This window comes from Oryzias latipes, chromosome 20, assembly GCF_053564925.1.
Source record: "Oryzias latipes strain Hd-rR chromosome 20, Olatipes_Hd-rR_3.1".
Taxonomy (NCBI): domain Eukaryota; kingdom Metazoa; phylum Chordata; class Actinopteri; order Beloniformes; family Adrianichthyidae; genus Oryzias; species Oryzias latipes.
Genome location: NC_136256.1, coordinates 3310842 through 3333654, shown reverse-complemented (window position 1 = coordinate 3333654; position 22813 = coordinate 3310842). Strand labels below are relative to the sequence as shown.

The following is a 22813-nucleotide window of genomic DNA, read 5'->3' as shown; positions in this document are numbered from 1 at the left end:
TTCTTCGCGGCAGTGTAGACGCTACTTGGCGTCTATCTTCTTCGCTGGTATGTGTGCTCAGCAAGGCAGTTTTATGTTTGAGCGCCCCCAAGTTGTGTTTTACTGTAACTTCAGAGGCTCCAGACACGTGTGCAAAAGCGCCATTCTCATTGGTCGAATAGATTTCGACGCGAGGCGTCAAAAAAAAAAACGAACCCGAGGCGTTTTTTTTTTTGACGCTTTGACGCGTGGCGTTTTTTCGCGTTGGTGTGCACAGTCTCATTGGTGCCCTTTGTTTAGTCACGAGCCGTTAAACGTCGGCCTCAAGGCCCGGTGTGAACGGGCCTTGAGGCTGGTTTGAACTGCAGCAGATCGTCTTGACCATGTCTACATGCATCAGTGCTGCCGTGTGATTGGCTGATTAGTCAGGTGGGCTTAATAATGTGGCCAGTGAGTGTGAGCCTTAAGTGAATAGTTTTCATATTTGATTAAACTTGTTATACTTTTCACTGTCTCCCCTTTCAATGTGTTCAAATCACCTCAATCTGTTTCTCGTAGGGATGAACCGATCAGAATTTGTTGTCCCTGATCTAATAACAAGTCATTTGGCTCTTTTGTCAAGATTTGTAAAGTTCGAGCTGGGCGGAGTTAATTACAGCCAAAATGTCGGCACATATGAGCCGACAATTTATGCTTCCACTAGCGGAGTGTAGAAGTCTATAGATGACGTCAGAGATGATTGTCCATTTATGACTGACAGTGTTGCCGTCTTGTCAGGCCTTCACAGATTCAGATGGTTCAGGGCGTCCAAAAAATGAAATTTGCATTTTGGGAAATGAAAATTCTCCCAAGAGTCTGCATGAATTTTCAAACCTTTTGCAAGAGGGGAAAGATGAAAAAACACAACCTGTTAGGCATTGTGGTTGTCCACTCTCTTACCCTTCAGGGCAGATAGCCTTTTTATTATTTTCCAGCAAGGCAAAATGTAAACATGCAAAACACGTTGTCAGACTGTGTTTTTGTCTAGTGTGCATTGCAGGTATTGTGGTTCCATAAACACTCCAGCACAGAAATACAACAGAGACCAAAAGTCACAGACAGGCCTACTGGTGACTTCAGCACATATTATCTGTTTCTGCAGGAAGGAATCAGGCATTTTTCTCTCTAATACAATATATATATATAGAATCCATTAAATGCAAAATCAAAAGAGCCTAAAAAACTATAGTGGAACCCCTGTTCACCTCCACAACAGCGAGGAGGGCTGAAGAATGCAGAACATCCTCTGATGCCCCCTGATGAGGAAGCTGACCCATGGCAGGTGAGGAAGGCCCGCCACAAAGCAGCGGTCAAATACAACCTATAACTTTGTTGATGTGACGGCTCTGGTAGAGAAATGCCTCAAGAGGGGTACTGATTGTAGTTGAATATGTTTGATGCTTTAACACAGGACCAGAGGGTGGAAGTGGGAGATTGGAGAGCAGTGCAGGACAGGGGGGAGCTTTTAAAATTAGAAGGAATGGCCCAGATTACATATGTGGGCAATGAAATTCCATTTGTGGAGGTTTGCACTGGGATTGGATGAGCCATGAGAGACAAATTTCCACTCCCAGTGTCCACAGGCAGGCTTCTTTGAGACAAATCAAAAGGAGAAACATCTTGAGACACCTCCTAAGGAGCAAGTAGAACAATGCAAGGACAAATGGGTCAAACACACGGGGATTCATTCCAACCAAGCGGGGGTCAGTCAGGTGTCATCAGAAAAGCAGTAGAAGATGGACTCCCAACAGTGATCACTGAAGCTATGCATTATAATCCTGATTTGATGGGGCAAATAGGACAGTTTGGGAGGAAACACACCACACATCACATGACCATAATGATCAAACCATGAAAGGAGTTCCAGCGTTACAAACACAACTTGTGAAACTCCAGTTGGGCAAGGCCAGAAAGTAGGCGGCGGCTCCACAAATGGTCCAGCAGCCAGAACTACAAGAACAAGCTCCTCAGTAGTGATGGAAATACCAGCTCTTTTGGATCGGCTCACTAAAAAGAACCGGATCTTTTGGCTCCCAAATGGCTCTTTAGGTTGTTTAATTGCTATAATTAAATTTATTATCAACAGCTACACAAAAGTATGCACAAAATGAATAACTAATTTAAAAAATGTATGACAAAATCATTTAATACAGTACTTTATACTAGTAAATACAAAGTATAAAATGTATTTACTTTTGTTCCTTCCAGATGCTCAAAATAAATGAACGCAACACAAAATACAATGTAAAATGTGAAAAACAAAACAAAAGACTTTCATTCACAGTAAAGGTTTGTGTTTAAAAGTGTCTTAGCTTTGAGGAGCTGATCTGGTTTCCTCTATTAGAATTGATCTGTTCTGTTCTGGAGAAGATTCTCTCAGGTTTCTGTACAGTTTGGTTCTGGAGCCGGTTCTAGATGGAATTATTTTCCTGCAGACTCTACACTCTTCCTTTGTTTCATGAAGTAAAGTCTAATGGTTGTTGTGTCGGTTCTGCTGATGAAACACAGATGAAGCAGCAGTTTCACAATGTTGTTCCTGATTGTTCCTGATTGTTCCGTAGTCTGTTTGTGTGGAATTCTGAGATCTTGTTGCTGAAACACATGAAACATGAGAAATTTAAGATCATGAAGTTTAACAGAAACATGAACCAAAACATTTCTTCATTTCCATCAAAGCATTAATCCACCTATCCATCCATCCATCCATGCATCCATCCATGCATCCATCCATCCATCCATCCATCCATCCATCCATCCATCCATCCATCCATCCATCCATCCATCCATCCATCATCCATCCATCATCCATCCATCCATCCATCCATCCATCCATCCATCCATCCATCCATCCATCCATCATCTATCCATCCATCCATCCATCCATGCATCCATCCATTCATCCATCCATCCATCCATCCATCCATCCATCCATGCATCCATCCATCCATGCATCCATGCATCCATGCATCCATCCATCCACACATCCATCCATCCATCCATCCATCCATCCATCCATCCATCCATCCATCCATCCATCCATCCATCCATCCATCCATCCATGCATCCATGCATCCATCCATCCATCATCCATCCATCCATCCATCCATCATCCATCCATCCATGCATCCATCCATCCATCCATCCATCCATCCATCCATGCATCCATCCATCCATCCATCCATCCATCCATCCATCCATCCATCCATCCATCCATCCATCCATCCATCATCCATCCATCCATCCATCCATCCATCCATCATCCATCCATCCATCCATCCATCCATGCATCCATCCATCCATCCATCATCCATCCATCCATCCATCCATCCATCATCCATCCATCCATCCATCCATCCATGCATCCATCCATCCATGCATCCATCCATCCATCCATCCATCCATCCATCCATCCATCCATCCATGCATCCATCCATCCATGCATCCATCCATCCATCCATCCATCCATCCATCCATCCATCCATCCATCTTCAGATCCAGCTGTATCCCTTCAGTGTCAGAGGGTTGCTGGAGTCAACCCAGCTGCTGTTGGGTAATGGCAGAGGACACCCTGAACACATCACCACAACCGCACTCACATGTTAACGACACTCACAGGACACACACACACACACAATGTTTCTGGACAGTGGAATGAAAACCAGTCTGTCTGTAGAAAACCCACACATGCATGAGGAGAACATGAAAAATCCACACAGAAACAAACAGCAGGGATTTGAACCAGGACCCTCTCACTGTGAGGCCAGAATGCTACATCTGTGCTATTTGATTCAATATCTCCTCTTTTTTCCAAAAGTGAATCAGTTTGTTTGATTAGAAACCATCTTTGATCCAAACAACAACCATGTGTGATAAAAAGTGAGATTTTCTTCTATTCTGATCTTTTAGAATCATTCTCTATTCTGTTCAGAAACCTCTTTTCATCTTCTGTAGATGCAGCAAACCAGTGACGTGCGGTCAGGTGAGGCAAGTGAGGCAGAACCTCACCTGTCATGATCGTGTTAAAATAGAAAAGGGTAAATTAAGTAAATATTATTTCCACTCATCTGTTTTAAATATACATTTTCAATCAAATCAGCATGTTTTCCACAGTTTCTGAGGTTAAAATCGCCGAAATTGAGTGTTGCGCGATCACAGACGGAGCGGAAACTCCGGGTGAGGCTCTGAAGCGCTGTGCCTCATGTCTGACGATAGGGCTCAATGTTAACACAGACGTGCGGTGGAAACCTATGGAGTCCTATCCTGTTCATAATTAAATAAATAAACATTTAATTAAAGAAATAAATATGGCCTCATGCAAATACACAATCAACCAATAAATCTCTCATAAATATATAGAAAGATCATGAAATTGTGAAAAACCTGCACACCGATTTTAAATTAGCCATTATATTATTCAATATATTTCATTTTTCTTTAAAAACCTGTTCATTATTTTAAAAGAGAATTTTAAAATATTTATTTTTAATCATGTGGGATATTATTATAATTCTGTCTTTTTTCAGAAACTCGTATTTCAAAATCAATATTTTCCAAAGTAGCTTTGTTTTATTTCATGTTGCTGTTTTTCACAATGGCGTATTTATTTCATGAAGAGCTTTTTCAGGAGAATGAGTCTATCTGTCAATCAGTGAAAGTGGGCGGGTTTTAAATGCTCATTGGCTCATCCATTGAACTCGACTCTTATTCCTCGATACCCGCTCAGCGGTGTGCCAGTCAGAGAGATTACATGTTTCAGCGATATCCACACGGCTTTGCTGATATTAGAGGATCAAACAGAGACAAACTATCTGTCTGCTGCAGCAAACATGGACGACTCTGTTTTTGTAGTTTGAGGGTTTATGTGGACCAAACCACAGAGGAGCTCCGGTCGTCCACATCTTGAAGTCCCATGAAACACTCCTCATTCTCACGCCATTCACTCAGAGCTCACATCGTGCTTTACAGTGTCGGCTCGCAGGAGGCGAGCTGGCGGACCGACAGTCAGACCACGCAGCTGCGCAAAGCGGAACAAGCCAGCTCAGGCCGCCTGAACCCTGCTACAGGCCAGCTTAATAGGCTTCAGGTGAGGCATGCCTCACCAGCAGGGGGCAGACGTGAGCTGACAGCTGCTTGGTAGCTACACTGGTGCCGTAGAAACAGACTAAAGGCCCGTACACACCGGGGCGAATATTCGCCAGGCGTTATTCGCCAGCGTTTTTCACCACGTTTTTTGTGTTCACACCCAGGCGATTTTCGCTGACGATGAGCCGAGTGAACATGCAATTTCATTCCCTGACGTTAGATGGCGCTTAATGTAAACAGAAATACTCCTGTACACAAGGTGGCGCTGCGCAACTTTACACTTCTTAAAGTCGCTTTTCGCTCAGAAGAAGAGAGCAAGTATTTACGCGCTTGTCAGAATAATACAAAGAAAACATGAATATTTCAAGCACCAGTAATACTAATAATAATAATGGATTGGATTTATCTGCGCTTTTAAAGACACCCAAAGCGCTTACATTATGTCCATTATTCATTCACTCCTCATTCATACTTGGTGATGGTAAGCTATGGTTGTAGCCACAGCTGCCCTGGGGCAGACTGACAGAGGCGTGGCTGCCATTTCGCGCCTACGGCCCCTCCGACCATCACCGGGATCATTCATACACATTCACACACCAGTGGAGCAACACTGGAGGCAAGGAGGGTGAAGTGTCTTGCCCAAGGACACAACGACATTTTTGGCTGGTGGGAGCGGGGATCGAACCGCCAACCCTTCGATCATTGGACGACCCGCTCAACCACCTGAGCCACTGTCACTGTAGCTCCAACTGGTGCTTGGTTCTGGGATATTTTAAAATGTCCGTCATTATTTCGTCGTGGCAGTGTAGACGCTACTCTGCGTCTATCTTCTTCGCTGGTATGTGTGCTCAGAAAGGCAGTTTTGTGTTTGAGCGCCCCCAAGTTGTGTTTTACTGTAACTTCAGAAGCTCCAGACACGTGTGCAAAAGCGCTGTTCTCATTGGTCGTATAGTTTTCGGCGCGGCGCGTCGAACCAAAAAAACGAACCCGAGGCGTTTTTTAAAAAGTGACGCTTTGACGCGTGGCGTTTTTTCGCGTTGGTGTGCACACTCACATTGGTGCCCTTTGTTTAGTCACGAGTCGGCGAAAATCGTGGGCGAAATTCGTCCCGGTGTCAACAGGCCTTAAGAACGCCTGTATCAAAATAAAGAATAAAGAAAAATATAGAAGACTTTTCCAGCAGATCACAGAGATTTTTGTGGAGAAGGATCAACACATGGACTCAAAAAGTAAGGCCAAACACGTTTTTCAATCCTTGTTTTTTTTTAAATAACATGGGAGTGAGTTGATAAAATTGTAAGTAAAATCATTTATTTTATTGTTATGATCATTTTTTCACAGACAACATTTGATAAATGATTAAAGCTCCAAAATTTGAAGTTGGAAAAATACCAGAAATAGTTACTGATGGTCAAATGTGAACTGAAATCATCTGAATACTATAATTTGTTTACAGTTCATATGAATCATTTATACACAATATTTGTGTTCTATCCATGTCTATACAAGAAAAGTTCTATGTAGGACAAATATGTTCTTGTGTGTATTTTATAAGCTGTTAGCTGCTGTTGGATAAATGGTGAAACATTCAGTTCTTTCAGTTGTAAATGCCTCACCAGCCATTAACCTCACCGCACGTCACTGCAGCAAACACACTTACATGATTGACTCCATGTAGGATTTTTGTCATTTGCATCCTGTAACAGAGAAGAGGACACACACATTAGCGTTAAACACAAAGACGTGCACAGACACGTGCACTAACACACATGGATGTAAATTCTCAGCTGGGATGTTCATCTCTGAGCTCATTTCTAAATGTCAGACAGACTCTGCACACAATAAAGAAACTAATCATCTTCTGGTTGCTCTTCATCAACTGACCTTCATGTCATCCTCACACAGAGCAGTCCTAAATGTACAAACTCTCACCTCCTCAACTTTATTTTGAAAATCACTAATCTACAGCAACTTCCTCCACAACTAAACAACAGCAGGATTTGAGGAACTTTACCGTTTCTTCTTCTTCTTCTGCAGAAAAACACCAGAGCGATTACAACAGCAGAGATCCCAATAACTGTTAACACTATGATGATGGTGACATGAGGATTGTCTGAAACAGAAAACAGTTATTTGGTTCAAAAAGGAGATTTTATTCTTTAAAACTGTGAAACATGAAAGAACATTTAGAGGAAAGTTGACAGAAAATCTTCTGCAGCTAAACGTTGCCGTCTTTGGTAACTTCTTACTCAGCATCATGTTTTCATGTGAACTCAATCTAAATGTTGCTGCAAGTTTCAAAGTAAAACACAATCACAAAGACGGGACGAGTTCTGACAGACTTCATGTTGATCACGTTTGGATGTCTGGAACATGGGAGCGATTTCTCTGATCTCTGACAGAAAAACTAGTTTCTCACTTGATTCCTCAGCTGGACTCAGAGAGACTTGAGTGATGTTGGTCTCCTCATCCTTGCTGACTTCACATGTGTATGTTCCCTCATGATCTGCAGATAAGTGCTGCAGTGTGAGTCTGCCTGACTCTGAGACATCCTTCACATGCTGCTTCCACTCCTCTGACACTCTCTGCTCATCATCCTCTTTCTTGGTCACAATCATCTGATTCTGATTGAAGCTCCAAACCAGACTGAAGCCTTTGAGGGAGGAGTCTGAGGCAGAGCAGGAGATGGTTGCTTCTCCAGAGATGATCTTCACTGAAGCTGGACAATAGAAACACAGAAACAGTTCATCATGAAATAAAACATCCAGTCCAAATGTCTGACAGCCTGAAGCAAAGACACTGAGATGTTTGCACTCAGCCTCCTGCCTCCATATTGACATGAATGACACTTTGAAAGACTTGAAAGAAATCATTTCAGAGCTGAATCCTCCATAGTCTGCTGGATCCTGGAGGATCCTGTAGGTCTGCATGCAGAAACAGTCCCACAGTGACAAAGAACATCAAGGTCTTTGATTCTGGAAAGTTCTGCCATGATCAGACAGAGATGTCTCCAGATGAACTGGAACACTCACGTCCTCTCCTCCATGAAGCTCTCCTCTGGTTTGATGGAGTGCTGATGGTGCAGATGTAGTCCAGGTCATCTTCACCGTCTGAAAGAGTCAGAGAGCTGCTGATGTTGTAAAGAAGTTCTTCAGTCTCCTGGACTCTGGTTGTGTTCTGGAAGGTTCTGCTGGATGGAGGACTGATGGACCAGCTGAGATCAGGTTCAGGATAGATCCCATCTGAGCTGCAGATGATCTGGTTTTCCGTCTGCTTCATGTTGATCTTCTGAGGTGGAGCTGCAACAAGTGGAAAAAGTAGAATTTCAGCTTCCAGCAGTGTAGAATCAGTGTTTGTGTGGAAAAGTCAATCCTCTCTTCCTGCTGCTAGAATTCCAGCTTTAAGCAGGTTCAGGATGAACTGATCCTCAGCAGGTGTGTCCTCCTCTAATCCACACTCTCACTAATCTGCAGCTCTGCTTGAAATCTTTCTTCATTTCCTTCAACATTGGAGCTGAACCTCCTTCAATTCTGCAGAATCTCTCACTTGTTGTTCATTTCTTTTGGGACATTTTCAGCCTTAATGACAGATTTCTCTGATAGATTTCCAGCTGTAAAGTCAACAAATGTCTGCATTTTCCCATTTCCTGTCCTTCCTTCATCACTTCTGGTTCAGCTTTCAGAGCTTCCACATCTTTCTGTTCTTGCAGTCGTCTCTGCTTCAACAAAGAAAACCTTTTAGTGACTCCAAGATTTGGAGGATTTCAAGAAGCTTTTAGTTTCAGAGACACAAAACATTTGTTCATCAGAGAATGGGACAGATTCAGGAGAATCAGGAACTTTGGATCATGAACTACTGTCTAAACTCTGAATTCAAGTTCATTTCATGACTTACTGTGGAACATTCAGCTTTAAGAATGTCTGATGGACTGAATGGGAGAAACTGAACTAAAACATTTGGACTTTTAATAGTTATTAAGGAGCGGCTTCCTTACATGTCCGTCCCTCTACTCCATTGCCCATCGAAGCAAGTATAGTTTGAACTTAGAATAGAAGCGTCATCTTGGCTAGCGGGGATGTGCGTCCTTCAGGCACAAAGGTTCTGGTCTGTGGACTATTAAAACTACCCACTCAGAACTCGCACAAAGCAATGGTTTAAAACATGCTACCGGGTGGGAAAGAGTAAATACGAGAGGCAAGCAAGACGCGACAATGCCAAAAGAGCAAGATATAAGCAGTTCAGCATCGAACACCAGCAAAGCAGCCGAACAAGCTAACCCGAGCGACGACGCCAATGTAAGGCCGAGCCACTGATAGAGAGCCAAAGAAACTCTCAAATTCGAGCTGAAAGAGGATAATGACAGTATAAGAAAAGACATAAACTCGTCCCGCCAAGAGATGAGAAGTAAACTTGATAATATAAGTAAAGAAATGCAAGGACTAACAAAGAGAGTGGACGAAGCGGGGACTCGCGTGGGGCAAGTCGAGGAAGTATCAACAGAGCTAATCCGCACACTTCTTCAGTGGATTAAATGACAAAGGATCACTCAAACTAAACTAACCGACCTCAAATCGGGATCCAGGAGAAACAACATTAAATTTTTTGGAGTGGTGAAGGAGCGGAAGAGAAGTCTGTACTCCAATTCATCATCGATCTCTTCAGTTAGGACTTACTATTACCCTCGGACCTGGATCTAAAAATCCAGCGGGCTCACTGAACCCCCACACTCAAGCCAGGAGTCAATGCTCCCCCGATACCAATCATCATCAACTTTCAAGAATTCACCACCAAAGAGCAGGTATTGAGAGTGGCTTAGAAAAAGGGACGGATTCAGATAAAGGACAGAAACATTTATTTTGATCACGACTAGGCACCTGAGATCGTCCAGAAGCGCAAAGAATACCAAGCAATCAAGAACGCTCTGAAGACCCGCGGAATACGGTTCCAAACACCTTATTCAAGCATCCGGATCCACTGGAAGGACGGCGTTCAGGTGTGCAGCAGCGCACACGCAGCCGGCCTCGAGCTGTGCAGACGGGGATTTGATGTGCATGTACTGGACTCGACAACATGAGATCCTAGGATGGCAACGAGCAGCTCCCCCACCACCGGACAGCAGGCCCTCCACCAGGCAAAGAGTAAAGTGAAAGCTAAGAGAGTTAGCCAGAAACATAGATAAGTGATACAATCGGAAGACGTTAATAACCAGGCCACCTCAAATTCACTGGAATAATGGGGCCGCATCAGAAACACAGGTGAGGATATCGATGCTGGACAATAAGGACAGAAGGAACTCTTTGTTGCCCCAAATCCTCCAGAGGGCCCTCTCCTTCTGGGAGAGACAACCCTAGACCTGCCAGCGGGGCCCAGGTAGGAGAAACACTTCCCCCACTGCGTGGAAGTCTCAGGTACCCTTTATGTACCTGTAATGTTTTTTTTTTATTATTATTCACCAGCTTATATTGTTTCTGTTCACAGTTTTGTTTAGTTTTTCAGCGGGGTCTACTGTTATTATGTTTAACGGTAATGAGTGAGCAAGGTAACTATAAAATAGTCTCAATAAGTGTGAATGGCCTTGGTAATCCAATTAAAAGAAGCAAAGTGTTAACAAAACTTAAGAAAGATAAAGCGCAAGTGATATTTATCCAAGAAATCTGTCCAAAGAAGAACATGGGAAAATAGTTAAATTGGGGTATACAAATTCTTTTTTCAGCTCTTTCTGATCGATAACCGAGACAGCCACAGGGCTTTAAACTGTACTATAGGGAGAGCAGACATATCTGACCATAACTCTATATATTTAACAATACATCTCGACAACCAACAAAGAAGAACTATCTGGAAAATGAACACTAGTAACCTTAACAATGAATCTGAAGTGGATAAAATGAAAAAAGAAATTGCAGACTGCATTACCCTCAATAAGGATGATCAGATAAAACCAATAATAATATGGGACACTGTAGCAGTGATGCGAGGGAACCTGATATCAAGGATGTCGTACCTTAATAAAAAGAAAATGATTCCACAGACTAAGCTTGAACAACACATTTTTCATGAATCAGGCCCCAAAGCAGCAAAAATTTTGGCAATGCACTTAAGGTTGCTGCAAAAGAGGAACTTCATTCATAAAATCAGACATCCTGCCAGTAACGAGATAAATTATAAACCAGGAATAAGTCGAAAAATATTTCGAGATTATTATAAAACTTTATATGCTAGTGAGCCAGTGAATGAAGGAGAAGTTACAGACTTTTTGGCTAATTTAGATCTGCCTTCTACTGTATTGGAACCACTCAAAATAAGACTTTAACTTCACCAATTACAAAAACAGAACTGGATAAAGCCATTAGGAGACTGAAAAATTGTTCTGGTGCCTGTCAGTCTCCTCCCCCTCCTGCTCTGCTCCTGACTCCACCTGCTGTGACCAATTCACCTCATCACCTGCTGCAGCTCAAAAGGAGACCCAGCTCCAGTATTCAACGCCAGTTCGTTGCCCTTTATGGATTCCTGCCTCCAAGCGTCACCTATGTGGAAGTCAGTTCGAGCTTCCTGCATTCCTGTGGAAAAACCAAGCTCTGCCAAGCCGCGCTGCTACCTCCAGCCACGCCTCAAGCTTCATTCCTCATCAGATTCATACCAAGCCACAATCATCTCATTCTGGGTTTCAGCATCTGGTGTCTACCCTACAAGTCATGACAAAAATAACAAAAGCCCAGGGAGCCGTTTTTAAAGAAGATCTAGCTCCTCTTCTACTAGATTTGTTTAACTAGACACTTAAAAATGCTAGGACTCCACCATCATGGAAAGAGGCAGTCATCTCTGTCCTACTAAAAGAAGGGACAAAAGGAATATTTTGAGTCCTATTGACCAATTTCAATTTTCTAAAATTTCTAAAACTCAATTACTTTGCATAAATTATAAACCAGCATATTAAATTAGACAAAGATATAAATTGAAATGGGATGCAGTAAATGAAAAATATTTAGTTTTAGTTTTTCTGACGGTAAAACTTGATAAACTTTATGAGATTAATTATAGTAGCATGAATAATGCAATACAAAAAGATTTAACAAAATGGACCAGTCTGGTCATGGACCTTAGCTCCAAAATAGAGGTTATAAAAATGAATGTGCTACCCACATTGTTATATCTTTTCTTATCATTGTCAGTGCAGATTCCAGAGGATCAATTTATAAACTGGGACAAACAAGTGAGTAGATTTATTTGGGAAGGGAAAAAACCAAGAGTAAAATTGAAAACATTCCAACTAGAAAAAGAAAGAGGAGGATTAGGTCTCCCAAGCTTTCGAGAATACTATTTAGCAGCCCAGTTAAGATACAAAGTATGTTGGTGTACAACAGAATATCACTCCAAATGGAAACAAATGAAGTTGACCTAAAGTAAATGTCCACCACAATAAAAATCATAGAACAAAACCCTATCATTGAAACGACATTAAAGATCTGGTGGGGCGTGGTCAATGAATACAATATAGGCAACCCTTATCTGGCCCCCACAATCTCAAAAATTCAGAATGGGACAGACAAACAGTACCTTTAACACTTGTGCTATCTCCCTACCATGACAAAGGTGGATAAAAGTGGAAAGATTTCATGTAATCCGTGGACACCAGTGAAGATCACAAATCATTGAAGAAAAAAGGTTCAGCGCACTGTCTAGTGGGTCTAGATGACCCAACTCCCAATGTTAAAGTGCCTAGGATAGCAAAAGGGTTACGAATAGGGAAGCGATTCTGTAGCATAATTAAAAATAAAAGTCAAAACCAGAAATGCTTTTTCGTTTTCAAAATGAAGCTGCATTTTTTGACTCAAAATTTAAATGAAAAAGCAATCCACCAAAATGCTTTTTCATTTTCTTCTTCAACACTGCTTATTCTGTCACTTAATTAAAATGATAAAGAAAATTGTATTTGACATTTCATTTTCAAAAAGTTCTCTGGTAAATCTTTAGCAAAATTCATTTAGAAATGTCTAATTTGACAATTAAAATGGATTAACAGAAATGCTTTTTCATTTTCAAAATGTAACTGCATAAACTGACTAAAAATTTAAATAAAAAATCAATACTTCAAAATGATTTTTCATTTTATACTTAAAAACCGCTTATTCTGTGTCATAATTAAAACAAAAATGCAAAGAGGGGATTGCATTTTCATTTTAACATCCACCCTGCGAATAGTGTCTGCCATGGTACCCCAGGAGTCCTCTCCCCCCTCCCTTCGCTTCCACTGATTGGACCCAGCTGCCAGCACTTCCATCATCAACCCCGCAGTATATCAGATGGCCGGTTTCCAGTATTCATAGCCAGTTCGTTGCCAACTATGGACAAATCTCAGCAACCAAGCGCCTGCATGGGTCGAGCTTCTGCCTCGATCACTCCAGTCATCACCACGCCAAGCCCTCCAGCCTCGCCGGGCCACGAGCCACACTCCACCAACACTCCGCCAGATCTCCGAGACCAAACCTCAAAAAAACTCAATTCCTATAAGAGGGATACTTACCTCCCGGTAAGCTCCTCGTCTCAGCCTCCCGCGGAACTCCAACTCCACGGATTCCCGTTCATCCTCAAGAGCAATAAAATCCTTCATAGCCAACAGGCTTTGAGCTGGATCTTTTCGGGTTTCACCATTTGGGTCCATTTTCGTTGTCAGCCATGACAGAACGAATTGGCCAACCTCTAGACTCAGCTGACCAGGAAGATCTACGTTTCGCGGTCTCCCAACAAGGTGTGCTCCTGGGCCGTCAGGCTGACGCCCTCTCGCAAATGGCATCTGCACAGCATGACCTGTTTCGTCACATGGACAATATTTCCCAAGATCTAATGGACTTAACTAGTCAAATGGCTACAGCTTCCGTGAGTACCGCTCCACTTCCGTCAACAGTCAATATGGCGGCGTCAACTTCCGCCGCGTCACCTGAGAACTTCCGCCTGCAACCTGAGCCCTACCACGGGGAAGTAGAACACTGTAGTGTTTTTTTTACTTCAATGTCAGTTAATATTCCAACAAGCTCCCAGATTTTACCAGTCAGATCATAGCAAAATTACATTGGTAGTTAATTCCCTCAGATACAAAGCCATGCAGTGGGCTCAGGCTTATTTATCTGCCAATCCCATCTTTCACTTATCGATTAACAGATTCATTGAAGAATTCAAGTTGGTTTTCGATCAACCACGGAAAGAAGACGAAGCCAACCGTCGATTATTGAATTTCAGGCAACGTAACCGCCCCGTGAGCGATCACGTAATTGACTTCAGAATCATGGCAGTAGAAGCTGGATGGCCTGACAAAGCCTTAAAAGGCATTTTTATCAATCCCTAAATGAAGCTATCAAAGACCATCTTTGTTTGCAACCAGAGGCTCTTACCTTTGAAGAGTTAGTTTTTGCATCACTCCGTTCTGATGCTCGTCTGAAAGAAAGACGAGCCGAAAAAACTAGCTTGTCATGTAGACAATATACCAACCCCAATCGTACTCCTCAATTACTTAATTCCCCCTCTGCCTCACCCATACAGGAATCACCTCAAAGCCCCTCGGATGATCCAATGCAAATTGGACATTCAAAATTAACACCAGAAGAACAAGGGAGGAACGCTCATGATTCTATTGTGGCAAACCTGACCATTTCATTTCCCAGTGCCAACTCCGTTTAAACTCCAGAACCCCCCGCTAGAAGACAGGCCGCGGGTGGGTAAAATTAATAATAATAATAATCATGTTAATCAAAGTTTCTTGTTTATTCCTGTCAAGTTATGCCTCCACACCAAGTACCATGAACTTCAAGCCCTGGTGGATTCTGGCGCGGAACAAAGCCTCGTAGACCATGATCAGGGGCCTCATTTATAAACGTTGCGTACGCACAAAAGAAGGCGTACGCCACTCTCTACGCAATAGTTGAGATTTATAAAAAGCAAACTTGACGGGAAAATGTGCGGTCCTTCACGCAAGCTCTGACCCAGGCATACGCACAAAAACGGGTGAAATGAGAAACGCACAAAAACGGGTGAAATGAGAAACGGCGACACCGTCGGCAGATGGAAGAAACACGTGAAATTGAAAATGACAATACTGCCTCTCAGAAATAACATGAAGACTTCACAAAGCAAGTCTTACAATTAACAGCCTACACGAACACCCGTTTGATCGATCAGCAGTGAAACAAACAAAAAAAATCAAACGAAAATTACAACAGAAATTCAAATGAACACATATTTGCAAAAAGAAAAGTGAAATATGTTCTGCAATATTGGCATGTTGTGCAATTCATCCTCATAAATAATATATTTAACAGAACGAAATAATGTACAAAACTGACATTCCCGTCAATGTGTCCGTCTGGCGGAGCAGATATAGGTGCAATTAGACAGACAGATGGATAGATAGAGAGAGATGCATTAATTGTCCACTAAGAAAAGTTGTTTTCATAGTAAAACATTTCTTCATAAGCTACAGAATTATGGTATTCATGCATATGCCTTTGGTTTGTTTATTTTTGATAAAACAATGTATGGCGTATGTCTCAACCATTCAGAAAGCAACAAGAAATTACATTTGCGCTGATCAATTTCCCATTTCCACGTCGATTATTACCGACATCTGTAGCTTGTCAGATGTAATTAAATGGAGGGAAATAAAATGCCCCATCACAATGCGTAATGACGCACAATGGCTGATCTTGCGCTCTTAGAAGATGTGGCAAATGGAAGAATTTGGAGTGAACGCATCTTTAGACAGCAAGGAGACTTGCTGGCAAACGAGGACGACTGGCTTATGAGCCGGTTCCGACTTCCTCAAGCCGTCCTGTTGGACCTCCGCGGGCTTTTGGGGGTGTGTCACCCGGTGCATCTGGCGCGTCGGTGTCCCCCTGCGCCTCAGTCACCACTCCACTTAAAAGGGATTCCCCGATTATTGCCGCCAGTCTCTCATCAGGAGGGGTCAGCTCCGGTGTCCCCCCCCCCCCCCCCCCCCCATACCCGTGGCAGACACGGGTGTGTGTGTGTGTGGGGGGGGTTCAGCGCTAGACGTTTTTTTGCCTTGACTTTGATGTCCGACCTTTTCTTTTTTATTTCGGCCACGGTCCGAGGTTGTGAGGCTACAGCATTTACGGCGTCTGCCACCGTCTGCCACTCACGTGCCTTTTTGGCATTAGTAATGCCCACACTGTGCCCTCCAAACAACATTATTCTCCTCTTTTCCACCTCGCCAACGATAACTTCTACTTCACATTGAGTGAAGTTACGTTTTTTTAATTTTCTCTCTGTGTTTGCCATGGTTTCGCAATCAATGAATATTCATTTGTGGGCGTTTCACGGACTATTTATGGGCAACTATAGGCGTGTCACGAGGCCGCAAAAGCTGCGCAGCATTTAGAATTGGTTGTGATTTATTAAGAGAAAGATGCGTAGGATGTGCGTGCGCTCGGTTTTATAACTCCGAATATTACTGTGCGTACGCACATCCTATGTTTCATCCGTACGCCACTTCTGACGCAAATCCTACGCAAAGTTTTATAAATGAGGCCCCTGGTGTCACAGCTGGCTTTTCCCACAGAACGTTTGGACACTCCTGTTGAAGCTGCCAGATTAGGAGGACAACATCTGTCTCGAATCACTCATCGTACTAAACCCATTCTACTCATCACCTTTGGTAACCATCATGAACAAATTCAATTCTACATAATGCAGACTTCCCAGAATCCTGTTGTATTAGGTTTTCCCTGGCTCAAATTACACAATCCACAGTTTCGACTGGTCCAAACGACTCATTACTAAATGGAGCTTTTTCTGTATGGCTAACTGTCTTCAATCTGCTGTTCCCTACGTTTCTGCCCCTCCTGTCCAAAAGAAGAAATTGACTTGACGAAGGACCCCTCCTGTTATTATGACTTAAAACTGGTTTTCAGCAAATCCAAAGCTTTAGCCTTACCCCCTCATAGACCATATGATTGCTCAATCAAACTGTTTCCAGGAGCTAGCTTTCCTAAAGGGAGGTTGTTTAACCTATCGGCTCCTGAGAAGGACGCTATGGAGAGTTACCTCCAAGAGGCTCTCGCCAACAACCACATTCACCCTTTTTCCTCATCTGTTGGAGCAGGATTTTTCTTTGTCGAAAAGAAAGAGAAGACCCTACGTCCCTGCGTTGATTATAGAGAATTAAATCAGATTACGGTCAAAGATAAATATTCACTACCTCTACTCAGTTCTGTTTTTGATTCTGTTCAAGGGGTCTACATTTTCTCCAAACTTGATCTGCGTAATGCCCACCATCTCATTCGCATCAAAGAGGGGGATGAGTGGAAAACTGTGTTTAACAGTCCTCAGGGGCACTTCGAATATCTAGTTATGCCCTTCGGGCTTACTAATGCCCCAGCAGTTTTCCAACGTCTCGTCAATGACGTTCTTCGAGATTTTCTTAATCGTTTTGTTTTCGTTTATCTCGAAGAGATCCTTAGCACAGCACAAAACTCATGTGTGACGCGTGTTAGAACGCCTGATGGAAAACAGACTATTTGTAAAAGCTGAAAAGTGTCAGTTTCACGTCTCCTCAAGTCCTTTTTTAGGTTACATTCTCGAACCCGGTTGTATACGCCCAGATCCCTCCTAAATTGAGGACGTTTCCACATGGGAACGACCTGCTAGCAGGAAAAAACTGCAACAATTCTTAGGGTTTGCAAATTTCTATCGCTGATTTATCCGAAACTTTAGTCAAATTACCTCACCTTTAACCAAACTCACCTCACCTGCTAAACCATATGACTGGTCTACTGAAGCTCAGAACTCCTTTGACACACTTAAATACACATACTTATCCAACCAGATCCTGCTTGCCATTGAAGTTGATGCTTCTGACTCCGGATTAGGCGCAGTACTGTCTCAGAGGGAGATCACATCAGGCAAACTCAAACCATGTGCTTTCCTTTCCAAGAAGTTATCCCCAGCGGAACAAAACTATGACACTGGAAATTGGGAGCTGTTGGCCATCAAACCCGCCCTGGAGGAGGGCGTCACTTGCTGGAGGGGGCGGCTCAACCCTTTATAGTCTGGACTTATCACAAGAATCTTGCCTATCTACACTCTGCTAAAAGACTTCATTCCCGACAAGTCCGCTGGTGCTTATTCTTCGACCAATTCAACTTTACCATCACCTACCGTCCCGGCAGCCGCAATGTGAAACCCGACGCACTCTCTCGTCAATTCAACTCCTCCGATGAGAACACTGAGTCTTCCATTCTCCCTCCAACCTGTTTTGTGTGCGTCCTCACATGGGAAATCGAATCCAGGGACCAAATCACACACCCTGTCCTAACGGTACCCTATACCTGCCTTCTTCCCTGAGGTCTGACGTCATCACCTGGGGGCATTTATCCCGCATCGGGATTTCATGTAATCCATGGACACCAGTAAGGTTCACAAATCATTGAAGAGAAAAGGTTCAGCGCACTGTCACTAGTGGGTCTACATGACCCAACTCCCAATGTTAAAGTGCCTAGGATAGCACAATGGTTAACAGAAAGAAAAATGTTAAAGTCCTTTGGAAGGCTCAAGGGGAGTTTCAGCTTGATACGGCTGACCTATTCAGGTATTTCCAATTAACACTAGAACGCTCAGGATTTTACACTCCCCCTGCAGCGTCCAGAGCACAGCCAAATGGCTGGGTGGCTTGAAATGACTAATTCAACAGCCTTCAATTAGCCACCTTTCATTTGTAAATGCAGCACCAACTACCCGATCATCTGGATGAAGACATGTCCTAACTAACCACATTCTTTACTCTGATCAGGGTGGGGGAGGTTTTTCTGCTTCCAAAGAGCCTCCAAGCTCTGACAAACTTTGACTCCCAGTGTGTCAAGTGAAAGAAGAGATAGTCCTTTAGCTCGACTCAGACTGATATTTCTTTTAATAAGATTTCATGAACCTCTTGTTCTCATTTGCTGATTCTAGCAGTTGTCTATCCATTTATTTTCTGTGCCTGCTCATCCTGGTCAGGATCACAGGGGTCTGCTGGAGCACATCCCAGGTAGTCACAAGTAAAAGTGGGGAGGGGTACACCCTGGATGGGTCACCAGTCCATTGCAGGGCCACATAGATAAATAACCAGGCACACTCACATACACACCTAGGAGAAATTTAGAGTAATTTAATTTAACCACATGTTTCTTGGACTGGGGAGGCAAAGGAGGCCTATTTGACATGTTTTGGAATTTATAGTTTCAACTAGAATTCAACAAAAAACAAAAAAAATTAAAATAAACAAGTGAAACAACATATATCTTTACATTACTGAAGGTTTTCATTGCTCAGATCTCAGAAATCAGATCACAGATGAGGAGATTTCACTGCCATCAGGCAGAGAGGACGACAGAGAGGAGACATACTGTGCCAACAGAAAAAACAAAAGATGGGATGATGTGGTATTCAGAAAAGGTTGGGAGGCCTCTTCATCACAGCCCAATTGAATGTTACACTGCTGAGGAAGAGCCAACTGCTTTGGTCAGAAGTACGGTGTCGACTCGCTTACAGAGTTTCCTGTGTTTCCTCACTCTGAACATGCTTCAGACTATTCGGGACTGTGTTGTTCAGCATGAATGTCAGACAGAAGATGACAGCTGGTTCATGGCCCTCCCTGAACTAATGGGGTTCATTGCCATCCTCCTTGTGAAGGGGGGATAAAACTTCCATCCATGCAAAACGCAAAATGCAAGATGGTTGGCGAAAATGGGAAATCCACTGATCTAAAAAAACTATGGTCAGAAACCACTTCAAAGATATCATGCGGCATTTACACTTTGATGTCAAGGGCACGCGCATGGATCAAGTTGGGACTGACAGGTTTCCTGCAATCTCCAATGTTTGTGGGTTTGTTGTTGCCAACTGCATCAAACTTTCAACCAGGCAAAATTCACTGGGAGCTTCCAGAATCAGTAAAAAAACCTCGCACAGGTACATGCGGGAGCTGAGAAGGCGAAAGAGGAATACCGTTTTGACAAGCTCCCATACCTGGCAAAGGGAAACGGGCAATATGCCAGGTGATTAGTCAGTACAAGAACAATAATGCCAGAGTGCGCTTTGTTGATTGCTACAAGTATACCATGTGGCAAATGCAGAAAGGAGATTTTGGGGCAGTACCAAGTATGCGCAGACAAGTATTGGGTTGAAGATATGACTTTGACCAGATGATTTCTTTGCTTGAACATTTCAGTATTATGTCGGTAAAGAAGTGTCTCTTGTGCATGAACGATAAATCTCAGCCAAAAAAGAAAAACCAAACTGTGGTGACCTCTTACTAGAAGTGACCAGAAGGTCATGTGGAAATATTTTTCCTTTCTGGGAAAATATGGTCAAAACCTTTCGGGATATCCTAGGATGTGAGATAGTCATTGACCCACAGAGACTGTACTTTGGCCTAACGGCGGACGTCATTCGACCAGAAGACAAGTACCTCTTAAAGGTGAAGATTCTAGCCTGTAAAAAGGCAATAACAAGAAACTGGCTGAGAAATGAAATGCTGACACAGCAGCAATGGAGAGACATTATGGAGGAAACTTTCTCCATGGAAAAGATAACGCATTACTTAAGGCTAGATACACAAAAACTTGAACATCGATGGAAGGAATGGAAACAATATTCTGCTTCCTCGGACCGGTCTTGAAACAAGGTTTTAGTTGCACCCCGCTACTTCTGTCTGTCTTTGTTTTTGCTTTTGTTTTTAACCGGGAACAACTGTATTTTGTGTTAAGAAAAATATTTAAAAAATAAAGTAAAAAAAATAAAATAAACATTTGGACTTTCTCCAGTTTTCTGGGTTTGTTTCTCGTACCGTAAACCTTCATGTTGATGTAGATTCCTCCTACATCAGTGATGGTCCTGGTGAAACATTTATATGATCCTTCATCCTGAACCTTCACTCCTGTCAGCTGCAGGGAGGCGTTTCCTTTGGAGATCTGATCCTGGAACAGAGACGTTCTTCCTCTAAACCGCTGGTGCTGGTGTTCCAGGTGGTCCTTGTTGTCATAGTAGGAGTGAAATCCAGCCTGTGTTGGTGTCAGCTGAACCCAGTAAATCTCAAGATAATCTCCAGGTGTAAAACTGCAGGGTAAAATGCAGCTCTGTCCAAGCTGACAGGAGACCTCTGCATCTGTGAACATCAGAGACAGATGTGTCAATGTTGAGATGCACAGAAACACTTTTTCTCATAGGATGAGATTCAATGAAGGACATTCTTCACTTTTACTTTTTTTAAACTTTTTTTTGAGTAAGAGATCTGCCGTTACAAACTTTATTGATTAGTAATAAGGAAAGATTCATGTTTGAACAGCCAAGTCATTTCTTTTGTTATAAATCTGAAAAATTGAGGCTCATTTCAATCTTTTCATAGTTTTTCAATCTTTTAAAGGTTTAGGCCTCGTCAAAGAAAAAGCTCTGGAGCTATAATTAGAAAAAAATTCAGAAACTGTTTGGTACTTTCTGTTAAAGGCACATTGAAATAAAATAAAAAACAAAACATATTCTCTTGAGATTGTAGAGTTTTCCATATGGCCACATGCAGTCATAGAAAGAGTGACTTTGACTTCTGACAAGTTAAGCTTTTACAACCACTGACTGCTGAACAGAAACAACTCTGTCGCAAACACACTTTGACAACTTTCTCAAAGGAACAGACACCAAAACATTTAGTTTTTCTTCTTGACATTTGACCTCTTTGGAAATAAAAACTATGACAAAATGTTTTTAAACGTTTTTAACACAAAATACTAAAATTTGAATTATTTCAAAAGAAGACTGAACACTGAAAGAGTATAGACCTCCTCTGGCTAGAGTCCAGGCTGCATTAAGAAGAAACAAAACCTGAAAAAACTTCATCATGTTGTTGTTTCAGCCTCTCTGTGGGTCGATCGTGACTTTGTGAGATCAATCAAAGGCTCCGTTCACAAACGACCCAATTCCGATTTTTTTGCACCTATGCGACCTGCATCTGATCTTTTCATGACAGTCTGAACGACACAGATCCGATCTTTTCAAATGCGACCTCCGTCTAACCAGGCCGCATGAATCTGACCCGTACGTTATTTCTACGCTACAAACGTCATCATTCTGCGTTGAAGTAGGCGGGAACTAGGACATAAACATCAACCATGGCGGACGATGCTGCTGAGACCAGTCAGTGGAAGGGAAGCGAGGTCACCGATTGGATTCATATTTGGGGTGACAGCTCTATTCAGGCCAAACTCCAGGGCTATTATTGCAACCGGGCGGTTTTTGAAAAATATTTTCAGCATAATGGCCAAACGTGGTGTTGAACCTTCCCCGCAATGATTACTTTTTTTCCCCCTTTCCGACCGTGGTCAGAAGCCCGGGGGACTGAAGGCGGATCCTCCTCCGGGATTCACTTCCCCGTTCAAACCCTTAGATTCTCCATAACAGGTTAATAAAGAGTCAATAGCATTTATTCTGGGGGAAACCTTCTATTATAATCATTCTCCTTCCTCCGTAACACACAACATTAATGCACGACCCCACTGCCTCCCCCCCCCATTCTCTACCTCTCTGCACACGCTATCTCTTACACACACACACACACACGCAGCCCCAACACATACACATCCTCATTCCACAACAGTGGGTCCAGACGATCCTGGCTCCAAGGCCTTCTTAACATGAGAAGATTGTAATTGTGCTGGCTCCTTTGTGAAAA

General features: G+C 42.7%; 1 protein-coding gene across 1 annotated transcript in view; it reads right to left on the bottom strand.

Moving 5' to 3' along the window:
- Positions 1-896: 896 nt before the first annotated feature.
- Positions 897-22813, bottom strand: part of LOC105353610 (hemicentin-1) — a 98379-nt gene continuing 76462 nt past the window's right edge. The window contains exons 7-12 of the mRNA XM_078938823.1: positions 20939-21256; positions 8133-8399; positions 7520-7819; positions 7115-7213; positions 6761-6797; positions 897-2610 (exon numbers count right to left, since the gene is read on the bottom strand). Of these exons, the coding sequence (XP_078794949.1) occupies positions 6787-6797; positions 7115-7213; positions 7520-7819; positions 8133-8399; positions 20939-21256 (995 nt within the window). The 3' untranslated portion in view covers positions 897-2610; positions 6761-6786. The remainder of the gene's footprint in view (positions 2611-6760; positions 6798-7114; positions 7214-7519; positions 7820-8132; positions 8400-20938; positions 21257-22813) is intronic.